This window comes from Apteryx mantelli, chromosome 7, assembly GCF_036417845.1.
Source record: "Apteryx mantelli isolate bAptMan1 chromosome 7, bAptMan1.hap1, whole genome shotgun sequence".
Taxonomy (NCBI): domain Eukaryota; kingdom Metazoa; phylum Chordata; class Aves; order Apterygiformes; family Apterygidae; genus Apteryx; species Apteryx mantelli.
Window position 1 is genome coordinate 6020515 of NC_089984.1, and position 19150 is coordinate 6039664.

At 41.1% G+C, this 19150-nt stretch overlaps 1 protein-coding gene across 3 annotated transcripts in view; it reads left to right on the top strand.

The window, feature by feature from the left end:
- Positions 1-19150, top strand: part of MICU1 (mitochondrial calcium uptake 1) — a 133022-nt gene that overhangs the window by 14362 nt on the left and 99510 nt on the right. For all 3 annotated transcript variants that reach the window (XM_067299696.1, XM_067299697.1, XM_067299698.1), the window contains exon 2: positions 6098-6259. In XM_067299696.1, the coding sequence (XP_067155797.1) occupies positions 6099-6259 (161 nt within the window). In that variant the 5' untranslated portion in view covers position 6098. The remainder of the gene's footprint in view (positions 1-6097; positions 6260-19150) is intronic.

Sequence of the window (19150 nt, forward strand, 5' to 3'; positions counted from 1 at the left end):
AGGCCGTAGTCCAGCAGCATGTCCACTGCTGCCTGCATGTGCTGGGCTTTAGGCAGATGAGTTGTCCTGTCTGTTCTCTGCCTAAGAGCATGGGGAGGGGCAGAAGGTGGCTGAGGTCATGCTTGGTCACTGAGAAATATCTCCGTATTAGGGCTGACAGTGAAACTTCTCCTGATTGCTTTGCCCTTTCCCTTGTGTCTAGGCTTTTCTTCCCGTTGGATTTATTTGTTGTCCTTTTCCTCTCCTTTCAATTTTTCATCCCCTCTTCCCAATAACCCTCTTGAGAAGATGGAAACATCTTGTTTCCAGGTCATTACCCTGAAATATTGTGCTATTAATTGCCAGGAGTTGGGGAGCCTTGCTGTGATTGCTGTTTTGATTGGTGTTCCTCTCTTGCTGAGTGCTTGGGAGGGCAGGGATGTGCGTGTCTGTTCTGCAGGGGATTGCACGGCAAATCCTTGCGGCTGAAGTTGCATTAGTCACTTCAGGTGGAACTTGCAAGTGGAGCCTTTTTCTTTAGCAGAGCCAAAGTTGTTCTGCCTTGTCATACCACTTTTCAGAATGTCACATGAAATCATTCTGTGGTCCACTGAATGGATCTGCTACCCTTTTACCACCTCTTTTAGTGAGGGAAAGTCTTTTCCCTTAGATCGCTCCATCTGAAACCATCTACCTGGTGAAACTTTGCCATGATGAGTCTTGGCCTTGGGTTCATGTCCCATAAACTATCCTGTGGTGTGGGTAACGTTTTTTGCACAGAGGCCATCCAATTGGAATGAAGATATTGGTGCTGATGGTCAGAAGGTGTTGGGTTCATATTTTACTAGTGATCCGTGCTGAGCTGGAACAAGACATGTCATGGCTGTAGCTACTTAATATGGAAAAGCAGTATATTTAGAAATGCATCTGAATGTTAAGCAGCTATGCACTTTACTGCTCCCTCTTTACTCTGTGGTGGCACTGGTCCCTTTTGTGGGACATAACTGACCGGCAGCATCCAGGATAGGAACAGGTTGGGAACTTTCCTACAGCAGCTGCTGTGACAGAGGGTGTCTCTGTATGCTCTGAAAATGTCCCAGCTTGGTTTAATAAGCATGTGGCTCCAGAAAGCTCATTCAACTCTTAATGACTGTCCCTGGCAATCTCCTGCAGAAGCTTTTATGCCTAGACAATGACTTTTAAATACAAATCTCTTTTTTAAGAAGATCATACTGTATAAAAATATTTCTGATTTAAATTTACAACTGGCGTTCTGCACTAATGCGTAAGCTTACCATGTCCCAGTAAAATTGTTCAAATGAAAATGTCCTGTGAACCCTGCTCTGATTAAAAATTGAAGACCCATCAACTTGTTCAGTTACTGCTCTTCCTCTCGCACGCTTGTGCCACTGAGGCCAGTTCAGACATCAAAAAGTTGTTACGTGTATTGCATCTTAAAAATGGAGAATACGTTGGGTTGTCAAAAAGGAGCACTTTTGGCTCTATGAGTTACCCAAGTTTGAAGAGGTCCTTCCTCTCCATGTTGGGCTAGTTAATGTTTTAAGTCATGGACCCGTCAAATTATTGGGGTGCTGGAAAAGTGGGAATAAATCTTCTTTTTCTTTTCCTTTCAGTATCTGAAAAATGTGTGTGAGGGATGAGATCTACCAACTCTTACAAGCATTGAAAAATTCAGGACTAGACTTCTGATGCTCTAGGTGCTTTTTTAGAAAAGAAGGCAGTACAAAAGCACCCCACCGTAGGCATGTGGTGTCAATGACTCCGGTGAATTAAGTTCCTGCTTCTTGGTGGTGCTTCTTGGGGATAACAGGAGAATGTAACCTTTTTCTCTTTTATACCCCTCTGGAGTGCCTCTCTGAATTTTTTCCCTCATCACAGAACATTTTTGATGTGCCTGTTTCATGAATTAGAGAAGTTTAAACTTCTCTGTTTAGTCAGTTGTACTGCTGTACAACTTCAAGTACCCTTTTCATACCAAATTCCAGTAGCGAATACTGAACTTGAGCAGAAGGTTCAGGTAGCGTTGCTCATTGCCTCCAGCGAGCAATAACAGAAAGGTATCCCAAGGTCGCTTTGAATATAGGGCTGCTTTTGTAAAGAATAGGTACCTCCTAACTAGCAAAAAGTCTCAAATGTCATTTAAAAGTTGTGTTTCATTACAGAACAGTTTACTGGAGAGAGGATCATTGTTTGGGAAAATAAAATATACACGTAAAGCAAGAATGGAAATAGCTATTGAAATCACTTTCATTTCTTTTTTTAAAGCGACCTGTACGTCTTCAGTTTGAATGATACCTGTTGCAGCTTAGATCGGAAGTGGTATTTACTTAGTGGGTTTGTGGGTTTCCCATGTGTCAAAGATGCTAACACTTATAATGTGAAATTACAAATATAGGAAGGTCTGAGCTGTTGCAGCTTCTCGGATGTGTATACCCATCCATGAGTTCTTTCTGAGCAGCTCATATTTAATGGCGGAGCGGACGATAACAAGACTTCATTTTAAAATCTTCAAATCTGTAGTTGACTCTTTTGCTAGAAAAAAAAATGTAGTCTTGTAAATCTAGTCTTGTGGCACAAATAAATGCAGATATGTCATTCTTTTCTGAAAAAAATCTATTTCTATTGTTCAAGGATATTAATTCAACCTGCTACTTAGCAAGGATTTAGGATGACACTGGCTTATCTCTTAGTAAAAATTTGATCTATATATTCCTTGTAGCAGTAATCTATTGAACAGGTTATATTTGAAGATCATTGCTATTTTATGTTTGGTCCTTATTTCCAGTTCTTTGGGGTTAAGGTTTTTCTCTCTGAGCTACTTCCTTGCATCTATACAACAAATCACTTATTGCATTAAATCATACAGAAATTGTGAGGCTGTTTCATACTGTGAGCTATAATCACATTACTTCTTGTCAGTTTTATACCTTACCCTGGTTTTATTCTTTATCTCACTGCCGTTGGTGTTAGGCTTTTTGTTGCCTCAGTTTGGGCAAGATGCTTATTTTTGATCTTTTCAAAATGAACACCAGCTTTCTCAAGTGATCTTGACTTAAACGTCTGAGGCTTTTAACAAAACATATCAAATATCGTGGCACTTCTGATTTAAAAAATCATGAGAGTTAGTAAAATTGCAGATGGGAAGTGTGGAAAATTTAGCTGCCAAAGTGGTGATTTTCTGTTCTAAGATAAGCACACTCTTTATTTTAGAATTGTTATGGGAACTGCCTGCTTTCAGCTCCATTGTACGGTTGCTACCAAGTGAGCACTGTGGTGTGCTTTTGGGTGAATACTACAGCATTATCAAGAACGGAGATTATTTGGATAAGGAAGATAATTTATTGTTTCTTAGGGCTCAGACTGGGAGTACATTTATGCAGGGCTATAGCCAAGTCTGAAATGTTGTAGAATCTTTCCGAGCTCAAGAGCAATCGCTGTGGGGTTGATTTTCATTTTGACTGATTAAATAATACTGGCAACACTTTCCTTATCCATTACATCTTATGCACATAAAGCTGTAATGAGGAAGGGAAACCCAAATAAAGGCCACATTAGCTTCTCAGTGAAAATAACGCTTGCAAATTTTCTTTGCATATGTAACAAATTCATCCCTAGAGGAGAAGTGGGAACATCAGGTTTGTGTTGGATGGAAAAAACTTTAAATGTAAAAAGAGCTATTTTTCATATTAAAATCTACTGTTGTTCTAAGCAGGAGAGGATTGGAGAATCAGCAGTGTTGGCTGGCTGTATTTCATTAAAACTTTAAGCATATTTATTTTTAAAGGAATAAACAAAATGCTAATGCGACATGCAAAGTTAGCTTTTGATATGTGTGCAAATGAATATCAAATCAGTGCCATTCAAATTCAATAGCTGTGAGAAGTAGAGGACATTATGATAGTTTGCCATAAACTCGGGTAACAAAGGAGAGTGGAGCAGAGGACATTGGAATAAACCGTGTGTTTTGAGCCACCGCTTGCTGACCTGGGATGCTAGGAGACAACAGCCGAATGCTGCATTGCTGACTTCTCAGAAATGGTATTCAAAGCAGCTGATAAGTTCTTCTTTATATCCACATTCAATTTAAACTTAATTTATATTTGATTTCAATTCAGTCCTCTTTCAATCCAAAATGAAGAATTCTGTCTGCACTTGTGGGTGCTGTAAGGTGTCTTTTTAGGTTTTCATTGATGTAAGTTTAGCCTGCTTACTGAAAAGCTTCAGAAAAACCTGATGGTGAACAAAATGAGAAGCTTTTTGAGGTGAGATGAAAATAAAAACTGTCCAGGCAGATAACTGCTAAAGGAAATGGGGGCATATAAATTCAAGTAGGTAGTTCATTATTATTATTATTATTTTCCCCAAACATGATAAAGGCAGATTCCCATGGGAATGAGCAGTACCTGAGCCTCCCTAGCAAGCGTTACTCTAGAAACCTTCCCAAGAGGGTGACGCGGTGGGAGCGTGGCCTCGTGGTTTGTCTGTCTGCCCCTGGTGATCCGTCGGAAGAGCCTGGCAGAGCAAGCAGCCCCAGGGAGATGAGATGGGGGATTGGGTGCACGGTGAAGAGCAGTGTTTCCACTCTCCGTCCCAGGCCACCCTTGCCTTAGCTGTCTGGTGCTCCTGCTGCCTTGCCCCATCTCCCATGTCCCAAGGCTCTGCAAAAGCTTTAGCTCTGACGTGGTTAGTGCAAAATCATGAGCAAAGCCCTTATGGCTGCTTTTCCTCCCCATACCGCGCTTGTCTTGTTTGTGTTGTGAAGTCTTTAGACACATCTCTACTGCCTCATGTGTCAGCAGCTGTTGAGCATCCTAAATTATCTGCTGAATATTTTGTTTCTTCCCTCCCTCCTCTTCTCTTCTCCTGCCTAAGTTCACGTTGCCAATTCATGTTATGCTATCCTGAGCTGTATGTTGTTTTAATTGGTGGGAAAGTACACTCAACTGTTTATAGCTTAAATGGGATAATACAGCAATACATGTGCAAAATGGTCCCAAGATTCTTGTTATTGGGCATTAATGGTTTCGTAAAAGCACGTGGTGGCATCTTGTGTTGCAAAAGCAAATAGAAGCCAATAAACATAACTTATTTTTGGTCTTCAGTGGTTGTTTATTCACTGGATGGGAATAGTTGAATAGAACAGCTAGAATTCCTAAGAAAGGATGGGTAACAGAGGGAAAGAGGCTACTGCTCTCCACTTCCCATTTTCTGTTGAGCACAAGAATTCTTTCCTCTCTTTTACCATTCTGCTCCCAAAATGTTATGCTTTTTCATGCTCTGTTACGCACAAGTTGACCCTGAGAATGTTGATCAGAAGATTGAATCTGCAACAGTTGGGAATACAACCTGTTTTCACTAAAAGAAGCAGCACTTCTTCCTTTTTAAAAGGAAGATTTACTCCTTAACGTTCAATTTTCTGAGCAATCAAAATTACTTTGTCTTCTGTAGCTTGTGTGTGTTATCAGGTAACACTTTCACAGTTCGAATTCCTCCACTGTAATAATGTTTAGATTTGTAGCTTTGGTTTCATATTTGTCTCTGTACTGTTGTCTGTGTGACAGGGTATGGATTGTATTTTAAAAGTTTGGACATCCTGAAACTTGCCTGCTACTTGAAGCTGGGTATAAATGTTTTTCTCAAGACTAGCTTAAAAAATGTTTTAATGTTCGGGCTTTCTTAGGGAAATTTAAAGTGACTAAATGACTGTTTTTGTTTTGCATCTTATTTTGGTTTAATTTGACTTCTAAAATCTAGCTCTGTCTTTTCCTCTGGGAAAAAAACTTACTCGTTTGCTGTACTTGTAACATCTGCTTGCATCTTTTAGGCCATGGCACTTGAGAACTGTGCAAATGTTTTCTCCTAATAAAGCATTTTGAGGAAAGGTATGAAGAAAAAATTAAAAAATGCCGTAAGAGCAAATGAGTAAGTAGCTAGGAAGTGACAGCAAGGTGTGCCAGCCAGGTGTGCGCTAATAAGTAATATTTGTAAGTTATTATTTACTGGACTGGTTATATTCTTATTTCAGAGCAAATAAACATCTGTGACAGTTATTTTGTGTTCTGTGCTACTTTAGTAAAATCTTTTTCTTATTTGACAGAATGCTTCGCCTTCGACTCCTTCCCATTGCAGCAGGGCTGTCTGCCGTCTCCCAGCGCTACCATGGGACGACACATCACCCCGGGACCCGGCGGAGGCTTGTGGTGGCAGCTTTCCTAGGGACGACTGCAGTGACAGCAAGCGCTAGATTCCTTTGGCAGAGGTAACACTTCTTTTATTTCTTGCCCAAGACCTCACACTGCTTTGGTCCTCTGGAAAGTACCTGCAGATATGTTGAAGGATCTGCCGGAGACTTTGGAAGGTGTTGCTGCTTTTCCTGCTTCTGCCGGGTGGGAGGTACAGGAATGGCTGCTGAACGGCTGCCGAAGCTCCCTGCGGAGCCTCTCGCAGTCACAGAGGTGCAAGAAGGCCCAGGGCTGAAGAGCTGCCCTTGGTGGCTGTGCTGAGGCAGCCTGTTTGCAGGTGGTGGGGTTTGCTGCCTGGCTCCCCATGCTCTGCCATTTCGCGGGTCTGCGGCGCTGTGCAAACTCAGTCTGTTTACTTGACTAAGCTGGACAAAAATGTAGTGTTTTCAGCTCCTGGAAGAGCTGCTAGGGAAAGCACGTGTAGTCAGTGGATCTTACATTGTCTGTCTTTGTACTTTGCTGACTGCTTCACATATAAAATCTAGCAGGGGAGCAGAAGGGGACAATCTACCTTTCAGTGGTAAGATAGCTGCAGGCAAGGTTTTGTGTTTTTTTTTTTTTTTACTTTTTTTCTTTCTTTTTAGACCCAGAGTTTATGAGCATACCTCCTCATGAGTCATGAAGCTCAAAGCTTCTTTCCATAGCTGTGAGGAGAAAGGCCATATTTCTGTTTGCCTTAGAAACCCTTGCTGAACTCTGGGGCTGTGCCATGTTTGCAATAAATGAAGGAATCCTTTCACTTCCCTTGAAATGGGAAAGCAGCATGGCACCAGCAGCAGCACTCGAGCCCAGGGCTGCAATTACAAAGGGTCTGAAGGCAAAGGCACCTCTGAAAAATGCGTCTTATTTCATTCCCGATGTTTTGGAGGTGGCTTCTTGCTGGCTCACTTCCAGATCAGTAGGCACACCTGCCTCCTCCCCAGAGTCGCAGTGAATTCTGCGAGCAGACTTGGAATTTCTTGTTTATTCACTGCTAGCCTAGCCTGTTTTGTGGCTTGCAGGCTCTAGTTTTAATATGAATGGGAGGAAAAAGATGCTAATTGTTCTGGCTATTCCTAGAATTGCCAAGACTGTTTTCTGTTAAAAGGTGCTACCCAGTCCTAAGAAGAACACCATGATCTGGTACATCTCTTCTGATGCTACGTTTTGCTAATAAACTACACTTACCTTGCACAGCTCTGCCTGCAGGGCCTGAATGCACAGCACTGCACCTCGGGGGAGACGGGGCGCCACAGGCGTGTGGTGATGGCCGAGACTCCTTCCCAGGCGGGGAAGCGAGCGCTTTTTTCCATTTAAAACATCCTCAACATGATGGTAAAGTAGGTAGAACATAATGTCCTAGGTAAAGCGCTCTCAAAGACACCCGGGTTACTCTTCCTCTTGCAAAAGAATAACCTGTGCTTTTAAAAATACCAGATTGTTAGTTGTTAGCTTTACATTTTTTCAGAAGGAGGGTGCTTCCTGCCACAGAGAGCTGCTAATGGTATGCTGAGTGCTGGGTCAATAGTGATGGGAGGGAATCATTAGCTCCTGTTCTTGCAGTACTTGGCTGGTCCTTAAAGGCTCCTCAGAGCTGTGACCAGGCTTGACCTTGCTCCGCTTAGAGTGCGGATAAAATCAGATAAAGGAGATGAGCAGTACCTTTGCAGTGGGGTGATCTGTGATCTCCTGAATCCTAATCAATCTGGAGAGACTGATTTGCTCAGACTTTTTTTTTCTTGCACAGTCTCCTTTTTTTTTTTTTCTTTTTAAATTTGTAAAGCACTAAATAGGATTGTACAGCCTTGGAAGTATTCCTTTCTTATATCAGCTCTTAAGTAATTTACAATGTGCATAGCTGTGAAATAAAAGTACCTTTAGGCTTATGATATTCATTTAATTGCTTGACTTACAACTGTTAAAGAGGAGGAGCAAAACTGATGTTTGGTGTAGAAAGTACTTCCTACTGACACTTACTTGTAGAAGTTCTAAACAGACTTTCAAATAAGCATTCTAGCATTGTGTTTAAATAAATGAGAGATGAGGAACTGCAAATTTTCTTTCTTTCACAATATATAAACTGGGTGATTAGGGGAGTTTAAAAATAAGTGTAGGTGAATGCTGAATGCTTGCAATGACATCCTGAGTTATTCAGTCGCTTTACAGCAAGTAGCACTACATATAATGAATTAGTTATAAAAGGTAAATGACTTTATGTAATACATCCAGCCAGGGCCTGGGGATCAAATAAGCCAAGTGTCACTGAAAATGCAATTTGTATACTTCAGAGAAATGTGGGCATGCAGCTGTTTAAGAATGTCCATATGTACTCTTAGGGGTAAGAGGTTTTGATTTCAATAAATGTTGCAGCGGTATCTAAATGGGATCCAGGTTAAGGAGATTCTTTATGTAAACAGATCTGTTAGTGCAGTTAGTCTACAGATGACATACAGTGCTTGTTTTCCTTCAATTAGTTAAGCAAATGTGCTTTTGTTGTTACATGAAACCTTGCTGGGCTGCACAGTTAGTCTCCTGAGGGGATCTATATTTAAGTATGGCTCTCTTGCCGTTGCAAAGAGTTCCCTTCCCTTTGGTTGTGGGTGATGCTCGGGAGCAATGTGTGGCTGCTAATATTCTCCTTAACCTTGTGTGATCTGTTACTGAAGCTGAGGCACTTCGTTGCCCTTTGAATAAGGAACCGCGTTAGCGATGCTCTTTAGGAGGCTGTCACTGAAGCTTCCTTTTAAGATGACTTTTGCGTGATCTCTCCCTCTTCTTCCTCCCTCCCCCCCCCCTTAATTCTTTTTCTTTAAAGTTATGGTGTTAAAAATGTAATAGGGCAAATCAGGAAGCGGTTGAAAAATCTTATGCTGCTTGGGCTAGCGGAAAGCTAGGTAAGTAGGAAATGATGCCCTGTTAGAGGGAGAGTAGTAAAAAAAGGAAAGAAAGGATTATCTGACTGGTATTTCTTTCTGCATAGAGCTTTGTGTAAATGCCCTAAATCTTGTCAGTCAGCATGGGGAAAGCACTGCCTCTCACTTAAGGAAGAAAAGAGAAGAAAAACACTTTTTTCCCCCTTTTCCACCTACCCAGAATTCTAGTGCTTCGGAGGATTGAGTGCTTTGGAAAAAGGAATTAATATAGCGGTGTCTCTATGTGAACTTACCCTTGCCATTCAGTAGCATGAGGAAAGACGAGATGTTCTCAGGTGGTTGTTCCAATTCTCATGTAGAGCCTGAAAACAGCATATTTCAGATTTATTCTGTAGTATATGCTTTGAGCACCATCAGAAGCAAGTGCTGGGGTAAGGAAGCCTACATGAGGGTGGAGGGGCAGTCAAGGATTTAAAAGATGTACTTTAAAAACCCAGTGGTAGTATGGCAGAGGGTAAGAAAGACTTCTTTTGTCCTCCTAAGACTGGAGGTGTGTTGGTGGGATCATCAGATTTAATCTGCTTCTGCACAGGGGTCCATTACAGTATGTGTTGGGCTTCCTTCCTTCCTCCATGAGCTACTGCTGCATGCTTTCGGTGGAATATATCTAACCTAAATAATTATACCAAACAGCTAGTTAATGCTGCTCTGTTCTGCTGTGATGAACTGTACTTCACTAATGCAAATAACTGAGCTTAGACTAATGAATTCACAATTTTTAAGCCATAACTTACACTCTGGGGATTTTCATCTGGCAACAGAAGCAATTAAATATCTGGGCATTGATATAATAAACTGGATTAACTAATTAATTGAAATAAATCTTGGTGCAATCATTGGTTAATCTAAATGAGGCATTAATAAATGAGAACTACTGAACCTTACAGTTTGCTGCAAGCTTAATGTTATTAAAAAAAATAATAATCTGTTCCTGATACTCTTGTGAAACTTGTGTTCTCCATTTGTATTTCCAAATACTTATCTGGTGTATTATTAAATGACTAAAGATTATTTTCTTTAATCACAAACCATCCTGACTGGTAGAATCTGTGGGCAGTGGACAACTGGAAGACCTTAAATTGGCTTTTCAGTCCTGAAACTTGTCACTAAATCAATGCAGTATTGAATGAAATAAATGTCTGAGCAGACTTCCACTCTCTAGGTGTTTCCCTTTTTGTGTGGAGCTAAGCAGATGCTCATTTTCTGTGCAGAAAGCTGGCCAGGTCCATATGGCTACTGCTTTCTAAAAATCTATTAGTGTAGTTTTTCATGAGGCTGAACTGGCTAATGATTTTTCAAAATAGAAACAAGATTAAGTATGTTGGCTTTGGTGCACTGAGTGAAGAGCTAGGCTATTGTGACAGGTTTTTCCTTTTTGCGTCTTAGAAAAATTCCTCTTTCTTGCTAAGAAGAAGAAGTAGCACTTTAATGACCTATATGTTTTCAAAGTAAAACCTTGCATTAATGAAGCCTTAAATAAAGCAGTTGACAACTCTGACTCCTGGGCTAGCAAGCTTAGAGCTTGATGTTTATCAGAGTTGAGAAGAACGAAGAGTAGTTATGGTCAGTTTGGAGGCACTCTGGTGTGGATGACTTAGTCTGGACTCAAGTAATAGTTGAGTGATCTCATGGAGCCATGTAAGTCTGAGCTGTGATCCTTTGAGGGACCTGAAAAACTGGTGCCTCAGCCTCCTGGCAGTGGTTGTGATTGCAGGGTACCATTTCCGCAGGAGCTGTGAGGTGGTGTGCTGCCTGGGCTGGCTGAACTGCTGCAAGTAGGGAGACCGTCCCTCCTGGAAATACAGAAGGATCTTTGAAAGCAGAGTGTTATGAGCACTGTTCCTGATTGACTTGAATTATTCAGTTGTATTTAACTTCTTATTCTTCATTAAACATACCAGCAGTAATAATAAGAGCAAGACATCCGTGTTGCTCTGGAAGTTGGTTACCAATGAGGTTCTGTGCTACTAGTGTGTTTCTGCGTCTCGCACAGTACTCTGCCTTACTTTGCCTCACCCTCTCGGCCTTATTCTGTGCCATTTTGGTCCTTGCCCCATCCTGTGCGGAAGTGTAAGCCATTGAGCTTAAGATACCTATTCCCCAGGTGTTGTGGTATATTCTTGTTGTGTAATAAGCTCTTCCTTTCGAGGCTCTGCTCCACATAGGCAAGCTTAGCTATTTTGATGTTGGCTGCCACTTCTGCTGAAATAGATCAATTATTCATTTCATCTTTACCATTTCTTCTTCCCTTCTTCCCTCTACCTTCCTTCCCGGTTTCTCCTTGGGCCATCCTTCCTCTCTGATTGGTGTTTCCTCCAGAGAATCTTTCAGGAAAGCATTTCTTTATAATCTTCCTCACTCTGCTGACACAAAAAGCTTCACTGCTTTTTGTCTTCTCCTCACATGGGTTCTTTCCCTCAGTACCTCTGGAATTAATTTTGAAGCATAGATCAGCCTTTAGCTAACTCTGTTTAAGAATGTATTGCTTTTTCCATCATAGTCTTGGGGGCTTTAGAGTAATTTGCTTAGAATACATTTTTAATGGCAAGATTGATGGAAATATTTTATGCCAGCTGAAACTGAGACATTTTTGTTCTAGCGAAACAAAGAAAACCACATAAATTATAGTCAAGAGGGGAGAGACGTGTTTTATAACTATAGATGTATTGAGTACTACTTGACCTGATGTAGGAAAGAAAAGCTGAAAAAATGTAGATATTATCCTTGTTGGGTTATTTTTATTTTGAGCACTATTCTGTTTTTAATTCTCTATGTCAGGGGATGGAGAGGCGACAGTTAAGGGACTGTGCTTGGGGTTGCTGTGCCGAGGATTTTCTTCCAAGACCCGAAGACACATTGATCTATCAGTGGTGTCTTGATAGAGCACTGTGTCCTTTCTGGTGGCTTTTGGCTTCATATTATTTTTACCCATGAACAGCAGGGGAAGGGAAGAATCTGATGCCAGAGAATGAGCCAAAGCCAAATTTGAGTCAATTAGGAAAACATCTGAACTACTCTGCAAGGGAGTGACCTTAAGTGAACTGCAAAGTTTAAAGCACAGGTATTTCCCTAAACCTGTAGAGCCCTGGAATTTGATTAGTGAGTGTGTGCTCACAAAATCGTATTCAAATGTTGCATTGCACAAATCCCAGATCTGATTTGCTTAGAAGCCTGATGGAAATGCCAGAAACTGCTTCCTGAAACATCTTGTTTTACTGTGACTTTGCTTCTCCTATGGGGACTAAACTTTAAATTTTCTATCTCATAACACAAAGTGTTTGAATCCTTTAGGTCTTTAATGTCACTTGAAATTGAACTTTTAATCTGTTTTTTTAAGCAATATGGGTGCCCTCTGGTGGCTAAGTTCTTGCCTGCTGCCTCCCCTTTATACTGAATAACTAAAAATACAAGCTCACCTTGCCTGCATCATGAAGAGCCTGTTGGCTGACCTCCAGTAACTCTGTGGAAAGCAACACCTTTCCAAGAAGTCAAGTTATTTGAGAGTGGAGTAGGGGAATAATTTTCTGGCTGAGTAGAGGAAGAAGAAAAAAAATGTCAAGTGTATGATTAATACACTGCAAATACCATCTAATTTTGATCAACTCTGGGTTTGGAAATAGAGTGCCAATAAAGTCGAGTACCCCTTTAGGATCTGGTCTTCTCACTGCTGTCTCCCTCCCTAAGAAGCTCTGCATCCTCTACTACCTGATCACCTGGCTACCATCTGTGCTCTGCTAAAGGTTGGATCTAGGGGGCAGAAGCAAAGGAGAAAACTAGTGATGGGCATAATCCACAGTAATTAAGGCTTTAAAACAGCAGTTAAGCTAACCTTGTTGTTGCTTTTTACTTTGGCAAGCTTCTACAGTTTCAGCTGTCTACTGCAGTTGACTATCACTGAGACTTGCTGGCGAAAGCTGTATGCTATTTTTTTGGTGTCTAGCCCACAAATAGGTCCACGTGTTATTGGGGCCAGCTAAAGAGAACAAAAGGCTTGTGGGGTTGAAGGTTTCCTTTACTGCAGCAGTGTGGTCTTCCTGTGTTCTTCCTCTGCTGTCTGTTTCTAGACCAGGTTTCAAGAAAATTAAGAAATCTAAAAGGATCTTGCTCCCCCCCCACAAGGGATCTTATTCCCCTCACACCTTTTCCCATGAAGCAATTGAAGGTTTCACATTCCTTTAGGTATCCAAAGCAGTAAGAACTTCCTAACATTTAAATAAGTCCACCTTGCAGGTTCTTATTATGAGTGTCTTTGGCCAGAGACTTAGCTTCTTGAGGTAGGACTGCTTTTCTTTCTTCTTCCCCCCTGATTTGCTGGAGTTCCTCGTTGGGTAACTATTTTACATAATTTTAGTCCTCAGTTGACACCACTTTACCTTAGTTTTATACTTGCTCCCTTGTGTTCTCATGCCATCCTCAGTGGAAATTAAGATGGATTGGATAGCACAGTCAGGCAGGTAAACACTTCTTGTGAGCTTAGGAAATGCTCTGGCATGGAAACACGTGCTTTATCCTGTGCACGCGAGGAGGCTCACCAGTTTTATTGCCTTGCAGGGCTGAGCCTTTTGCTTGCAAAACAAAATATGATGCTGGAATGATTAATGTTGTAAGACGTCTTCACTTAATGGCTTGTTGAATAATTGTGAATGTTTGGGAAAGGGAACAGATGTTGAAGAGAATTGATATGCCTTTCCTGTCAGCCACCTGGGTTCTGGGGTTGGTCTCTCTTAAAACATTTTGGCAATGCTTAAATTATAGATACATGTTGGTAAAACTTGGTGGAAAATTAAGTGTTTTGGATTGATAAACTCTTAATATGGAGACTTGATTTGTTTGTCCTTACAGAGAAACTAAGTATTTTCAAGGAACTCAGTCAAGAAAAGAAGGACTTAAAATCACGATTCACATCACCTATTTTCTTTAGTTGATATTTGATGTTTATAACATGCCCAGTAAGTTAATAGGCTTTTAGCCAAAGGTGATGATTGCTGAAGGTGAAACTAGATATAATACAGACTATAAGTTCCTGGAATTAATGCTTTGTTTGTATCTAATAGCCCTGCTTGAAGCTGTACTTACCTTTTGGAGGGGGAGCTCACTCAGTCTTGAGTTTTTTTTTTTTAAAGAAACCATTTGGGCCAGAATCTGTACATTAGGGAAATTGTTCAAATGCTCCACACCACAAAAAAGCCTGCTTTATTCTTGACCTCAGCTCAGTGAATGCTAGTGCCTGCTTTCAGCTGTTTCTTTGTTTTGTCATTAGTTAGAGCTCTCTATCTAACTTGTTCCTCTAGCAGGAATTTGGACTATGATTGATTTGCCCCTTTGTCTGCTCTTTGTTAGCCTGTAAAGAGTAAGCTCTGACTCTCAAACTTGCCCTACTAAATATTTAATTTGTGTTTCTTGGGTAGGATTCAGAGGAAAAAAAGATGTTAAAAAAATGAAGCACCATAACACAGTAGCCTAGGAGGGCTGTCCCAGTGCCAAACAGAAGCAATTTAATAATGAGACAACTTGAGATTCCTGTGTTTATATGTAGAAGGTTTGCATTAGTTCTTTTGACTGTGATTATTCACCAGGAGTTATGTTGAACTGATGAGCCACTAAGACACCAAATGGCTTTCAGAGTCGTTAGCTTCTAGGACGAATGCAACCTGTCATGTACGCATGGTCTTTGGTTGTTGTTACTAGACGTTCTCCTTGGTGTTTGGTCATGTTGAGTTGGGTACTGTTTGCTTGCTTGCACTCAGCTTACCAAGTGAGACTGTCATTTGTAGCGTGCTCTGAATCTTTACTGATAGATCCCAGGGGACCTGATGAGGTCTTCTAGGTCATTAATAAAAGAGGCGGCATAGGGCCAAGAACTTACTCTTGTTGGAGCTTGGGAGAAGCTCAGCCACTCGTTGATGATCAAATGCTTGTGTTTGAAGCATATTATTACCTAGTTTTTTAATCCATTGAATGTGTCATGTTGTTTTTTTTTTTATTGCTATAGTTTATTAATCACAATGTCATTTTAGTAGCAAGTGAAATACCATATGGGAATTTATGTTCATTACACCAATGCTATTACCATTATCAACAACACTAGTAATCTCATCAAGAAATGGCATCAGTTTAGCTTGACAAGACTCACTTTCCGTAAGCCCTCGTTGACTGTTGCTAAATTCTTCTTTCCCCTCTTTTAATTAAAAAAGCCTAGATCTTGTTTGCTTAGTCTGATACCAGTCTTGGGCTACGTAACAGGTCTGTGATTATACCAATTGCTCTGTTCTTTTAAATATTAACAATGCTGAGTTAAGGCTTATTGAATATCAACAGATATTCAATAATGAATGATTTTTCCGTAGAGTCGCGGACAACTCTTAATAAAACTAAACCTCAGACTTCTGAAGAAAGTTTCCCAGAGCTGCTGAACAGAAAGTGCATGTCAATAGTGTTGCTGTGGAATATAGACCTTGGTACCATTTGAGTAGAGAGAGTCTGTCTGCACTGCCTCTTGAGAAAACCAGGATATAGGCATATAAAACATTACATTTCCAAGTGAACACTTACTCTGTTTATGATAGTTCTGTAACTTCCAGTAGCATAGTAAACAATCTTGATTTATTACATGTTCCTTGTTTTTGATAACTCGGACAACAAAAAGACCATGTTGTTGGTCATCACCCCACCCTTGTGTGTTTTTGTGTCCCTTATCAATTTTGTACAGTTTTTTTGCTTTCAATTTGTTTGGAGTACTTTCAGTTTTCCCCTTCTTTTTGGTTCTTGTCTGTTTCCTTATTTCTACAGGCTTTTGCTTTCTTGTAGAGCAAAGTTGTTGGTTTTTTTCCACGTATATTTTTTCAGCAGTTTTGGCATCTTTCTGTCCCTTGAGTATAATCTTTTAATACCCAATAAAATGCTCTTCAACCATTGGTAGTTGTCATTCTAAGTCAGGCTTATTTGTCTTGGTTGATCTGGCTCATAATTTTCAGCCTGGAAAAAGCCAGGTTCACACAAAGCCTCAAGTATTGTAAAAAGTGCTGTTCTGTGTTTACTGAAGGCACCTTAAAAAAAGTTTTTAGAATAGGAGACTTGCTCAACCTGCTCTGCCTCCCTTATTCTCCCAACCTGCCGAAGACATTGTGTTGCATGAAAACAATGTCAGTGATGGACAGCAGTGAAGGGTAATGAGCTTGCTTTTTTCGGGAGGATCAGGAATAAAGTATGGGATGCAGGCTGTGGTCCGTCCGAGAGCCTACCAAGTTCGTGTGACTATCATACCTCACACTTCTCATTATGTCTGTCACCTTTGCAGTTTTATACGATTATTTTACATTGCTGGACCTTCTGCATACACAGGAGCATATACAAGGGGAGTTCTAGCAGTGAGTAGAAGCAACTGTCATTTTCTTAGAAAAGAGCTGTTAAGCTGGTCAGTCTTAAAAATGTAGTTTGGATCAACAGCAGTTCAAGTGAGCAGCACGTTTGGGAGGTGAAGAACGCAGGCTTACTGCTCTGAACTCGGTTCTTCTTGTGCATGACAGATGTAACTGAGTCAGGACTGCTTGTATCCAAGTTACCGTCAGAGCTACAGCTCTGTGCTCTGTTCCTCTATCCCACTCAAGGTGAGCTCTATTTGGAAATGTAAGCAGCATTTCCGGGCTTAAGAAATTAACAGTAACGGAGATTTATAGTTTACAAGGGTGTTAGAATAACGTCAGTAGGATGCTTCCAGCATGTGTCATTAGGGTTGAAGGCCTCCGTGAAGCAATTATTTTCTACAAGCTGTCAGGGAGGTACCTCTAAGGAGCAGTGCTCTGTTATCCCATGTGATCCGAGTTAGCTGGGAAGCTCTGCAGGTTCACTCTCTTCAGAGCCATCCTCTTCAATAGGCTTCCAGCAGAGATGCTCATGTCCTGGCCTGTCCGTCTCCACCTGAGTTGTGGTGCTGCTGCCTGAACTGGACTGCAGCAGAGGCGGGTGGGAGGGAGTGTGAGAAGTCGTCTAGCAGTCTGCCTGCTGCCAAGGCAGGCTTGGTTGTGTCAAAGCCTGTCCAGACAGACAGCTGTCCCACTATTTTTAGAAATCTGCTAGTGATGGAGATAGCAGTAATGGAATAAAGCCTCCCAGGCAGTTGATTCCAATGCTTCCCTGTCATTAACATTAAAGTGTGTGTGTGTGTGTGTATGTATGTGTGTACACGCATGCTTCTCCCTCTTTCACCAAAAAGCAAGTCTCTTCCCTTGTTATGTCCCTAAGCACCTCTGCTTCTTGTCCTGCCCTCACTTGTCCAAGAGACCTAGTCTTGCAGCAGTTTTAACATAAAGTTATCACCCCTTTCTTTTTTTTCTGTTGTGGAACAATCTGACGACTTTGAGCCTTTTTTCCCCAGTGTGTCCTGGATGCTTAATCATTCCTGTTGCTCTTTGTTGGACTTTCTCTAGTTGGTCTAGCCCTTTCCGGAGTGTGTTGTCAGTAACTGAACGTGTTTTCTGCTGAGATATTACCTGTGTTGACTAGAGGGGAAGGAAGGATTTGTACATCTTAGACTACTGTGATGTTTATGCCTCCTGATACGATGACTACCTTTGCCACAGCAGCATACGCTGTTGGCTCACGTTCAGCTTGCGATGCATTGCAACGCCAAGGCTGCGGTGGTAGCACTGCAGCATCTTCTGTTGTGGTCTCATGTACGTTGGGTTTCTGAGCTCTGGGCATACTTTAACCAGTTGGGGAATGAAGATTTTTCTTAATTAAAAACACTGAAATAGGGTCTGAAGCAGACTGGAGTTGATGTGAAGTCTGACTAGATATAATCTTTCTGTTACAGTGAACTCCTGGTGATGACTCTTTGAGCACAGTTTTCAACCAAGTTTTTGCCTTGCTTCAATCACTTAATGTACATTATATTGCAGTGGCTTTTTTATGGAAATGTTTAAAGTGAAGAAACCTTTCAAAGCTTGGTGCTATGTGCTGGATGGGAAGTTACTCAGCCTTACAATTATGCCCTTAGTTTTGACTCGGGGAAGATGATATGCTGCCTTGTCACCCATCAACCCCTTGCAAAACTGTGTCTTTAGTATGAAGTCACTGAAAGGCTGTCTGTCCTTCTTTAGGTTGTTGGAATTCTCTGTGGTGGGAGATTTTAGGTTTCGCCATGTATCTCTAAAGCGATGGTTTGTATTCATCCCTAGTGGTGTTTATCCTGCCTCTGTGATTAAGTTGCAGTAAGTGGGTTGATAGTTGTGAATGGGAGGTTCTTTACGCTGCAAACGTGAAGTGTGTTCTGCTGAGGCTGAAAAGAGGTTGAAAAAAATACTGAAAACCTAGGAATTTGTGGGCTTGAGGAGTAACAGTGATGCATTAGGGTGTGGGAGCAAGAACTAAGTGGCTGCCAAAGAAAGTGTGCAGGGCCCTGCATTTGGGCAGGCATCCTGTCCACCCAGGAGAAGAGAAGGTTAGCTTGGCTGAGGAGACCTTAGGGTCTGACAAGGAGAGAGTGTCATGAAAGTCAGGAGGTCGTGCTTGAATTTAGCAACACTGAAATCAATTTTTATAAAGCTCACAGTCAAATGCTAGTGAATATGTTCTACAAGTTAGAGTTTGTTCCGATCTTAATTATTAAGATCAAAAGTTGCCTAATAGGATGTAAGATAAGGTGTAGATGACTTGCACATGATGAAATTGTGCTTAAGAAAACAAATCCAGATGTTCTGTCATTATGTTTCTTGACCTTTTTTAGGTTATGGTTAAGATTCAGAGCTATTCCTTTAATCTAATTGTTCATACTCATCTCTGAAATCTGTCTTAATTTTTGTGTGTTATTGTTACAGCTTTGTCACAAATTCATTGTGCTAATTTACGTCAGTGTCAAATACTGTGAAAGATGATGGAGGCAGCGAAGTATTAAGTTCTGTGAGAGATGACTTCCTGAAAAATTGGGCTATGGATCCTCATCATTTTTGGTCAATGTCTTATTCATCTAATTAAATGAATCACTGAACATGGTTGAGC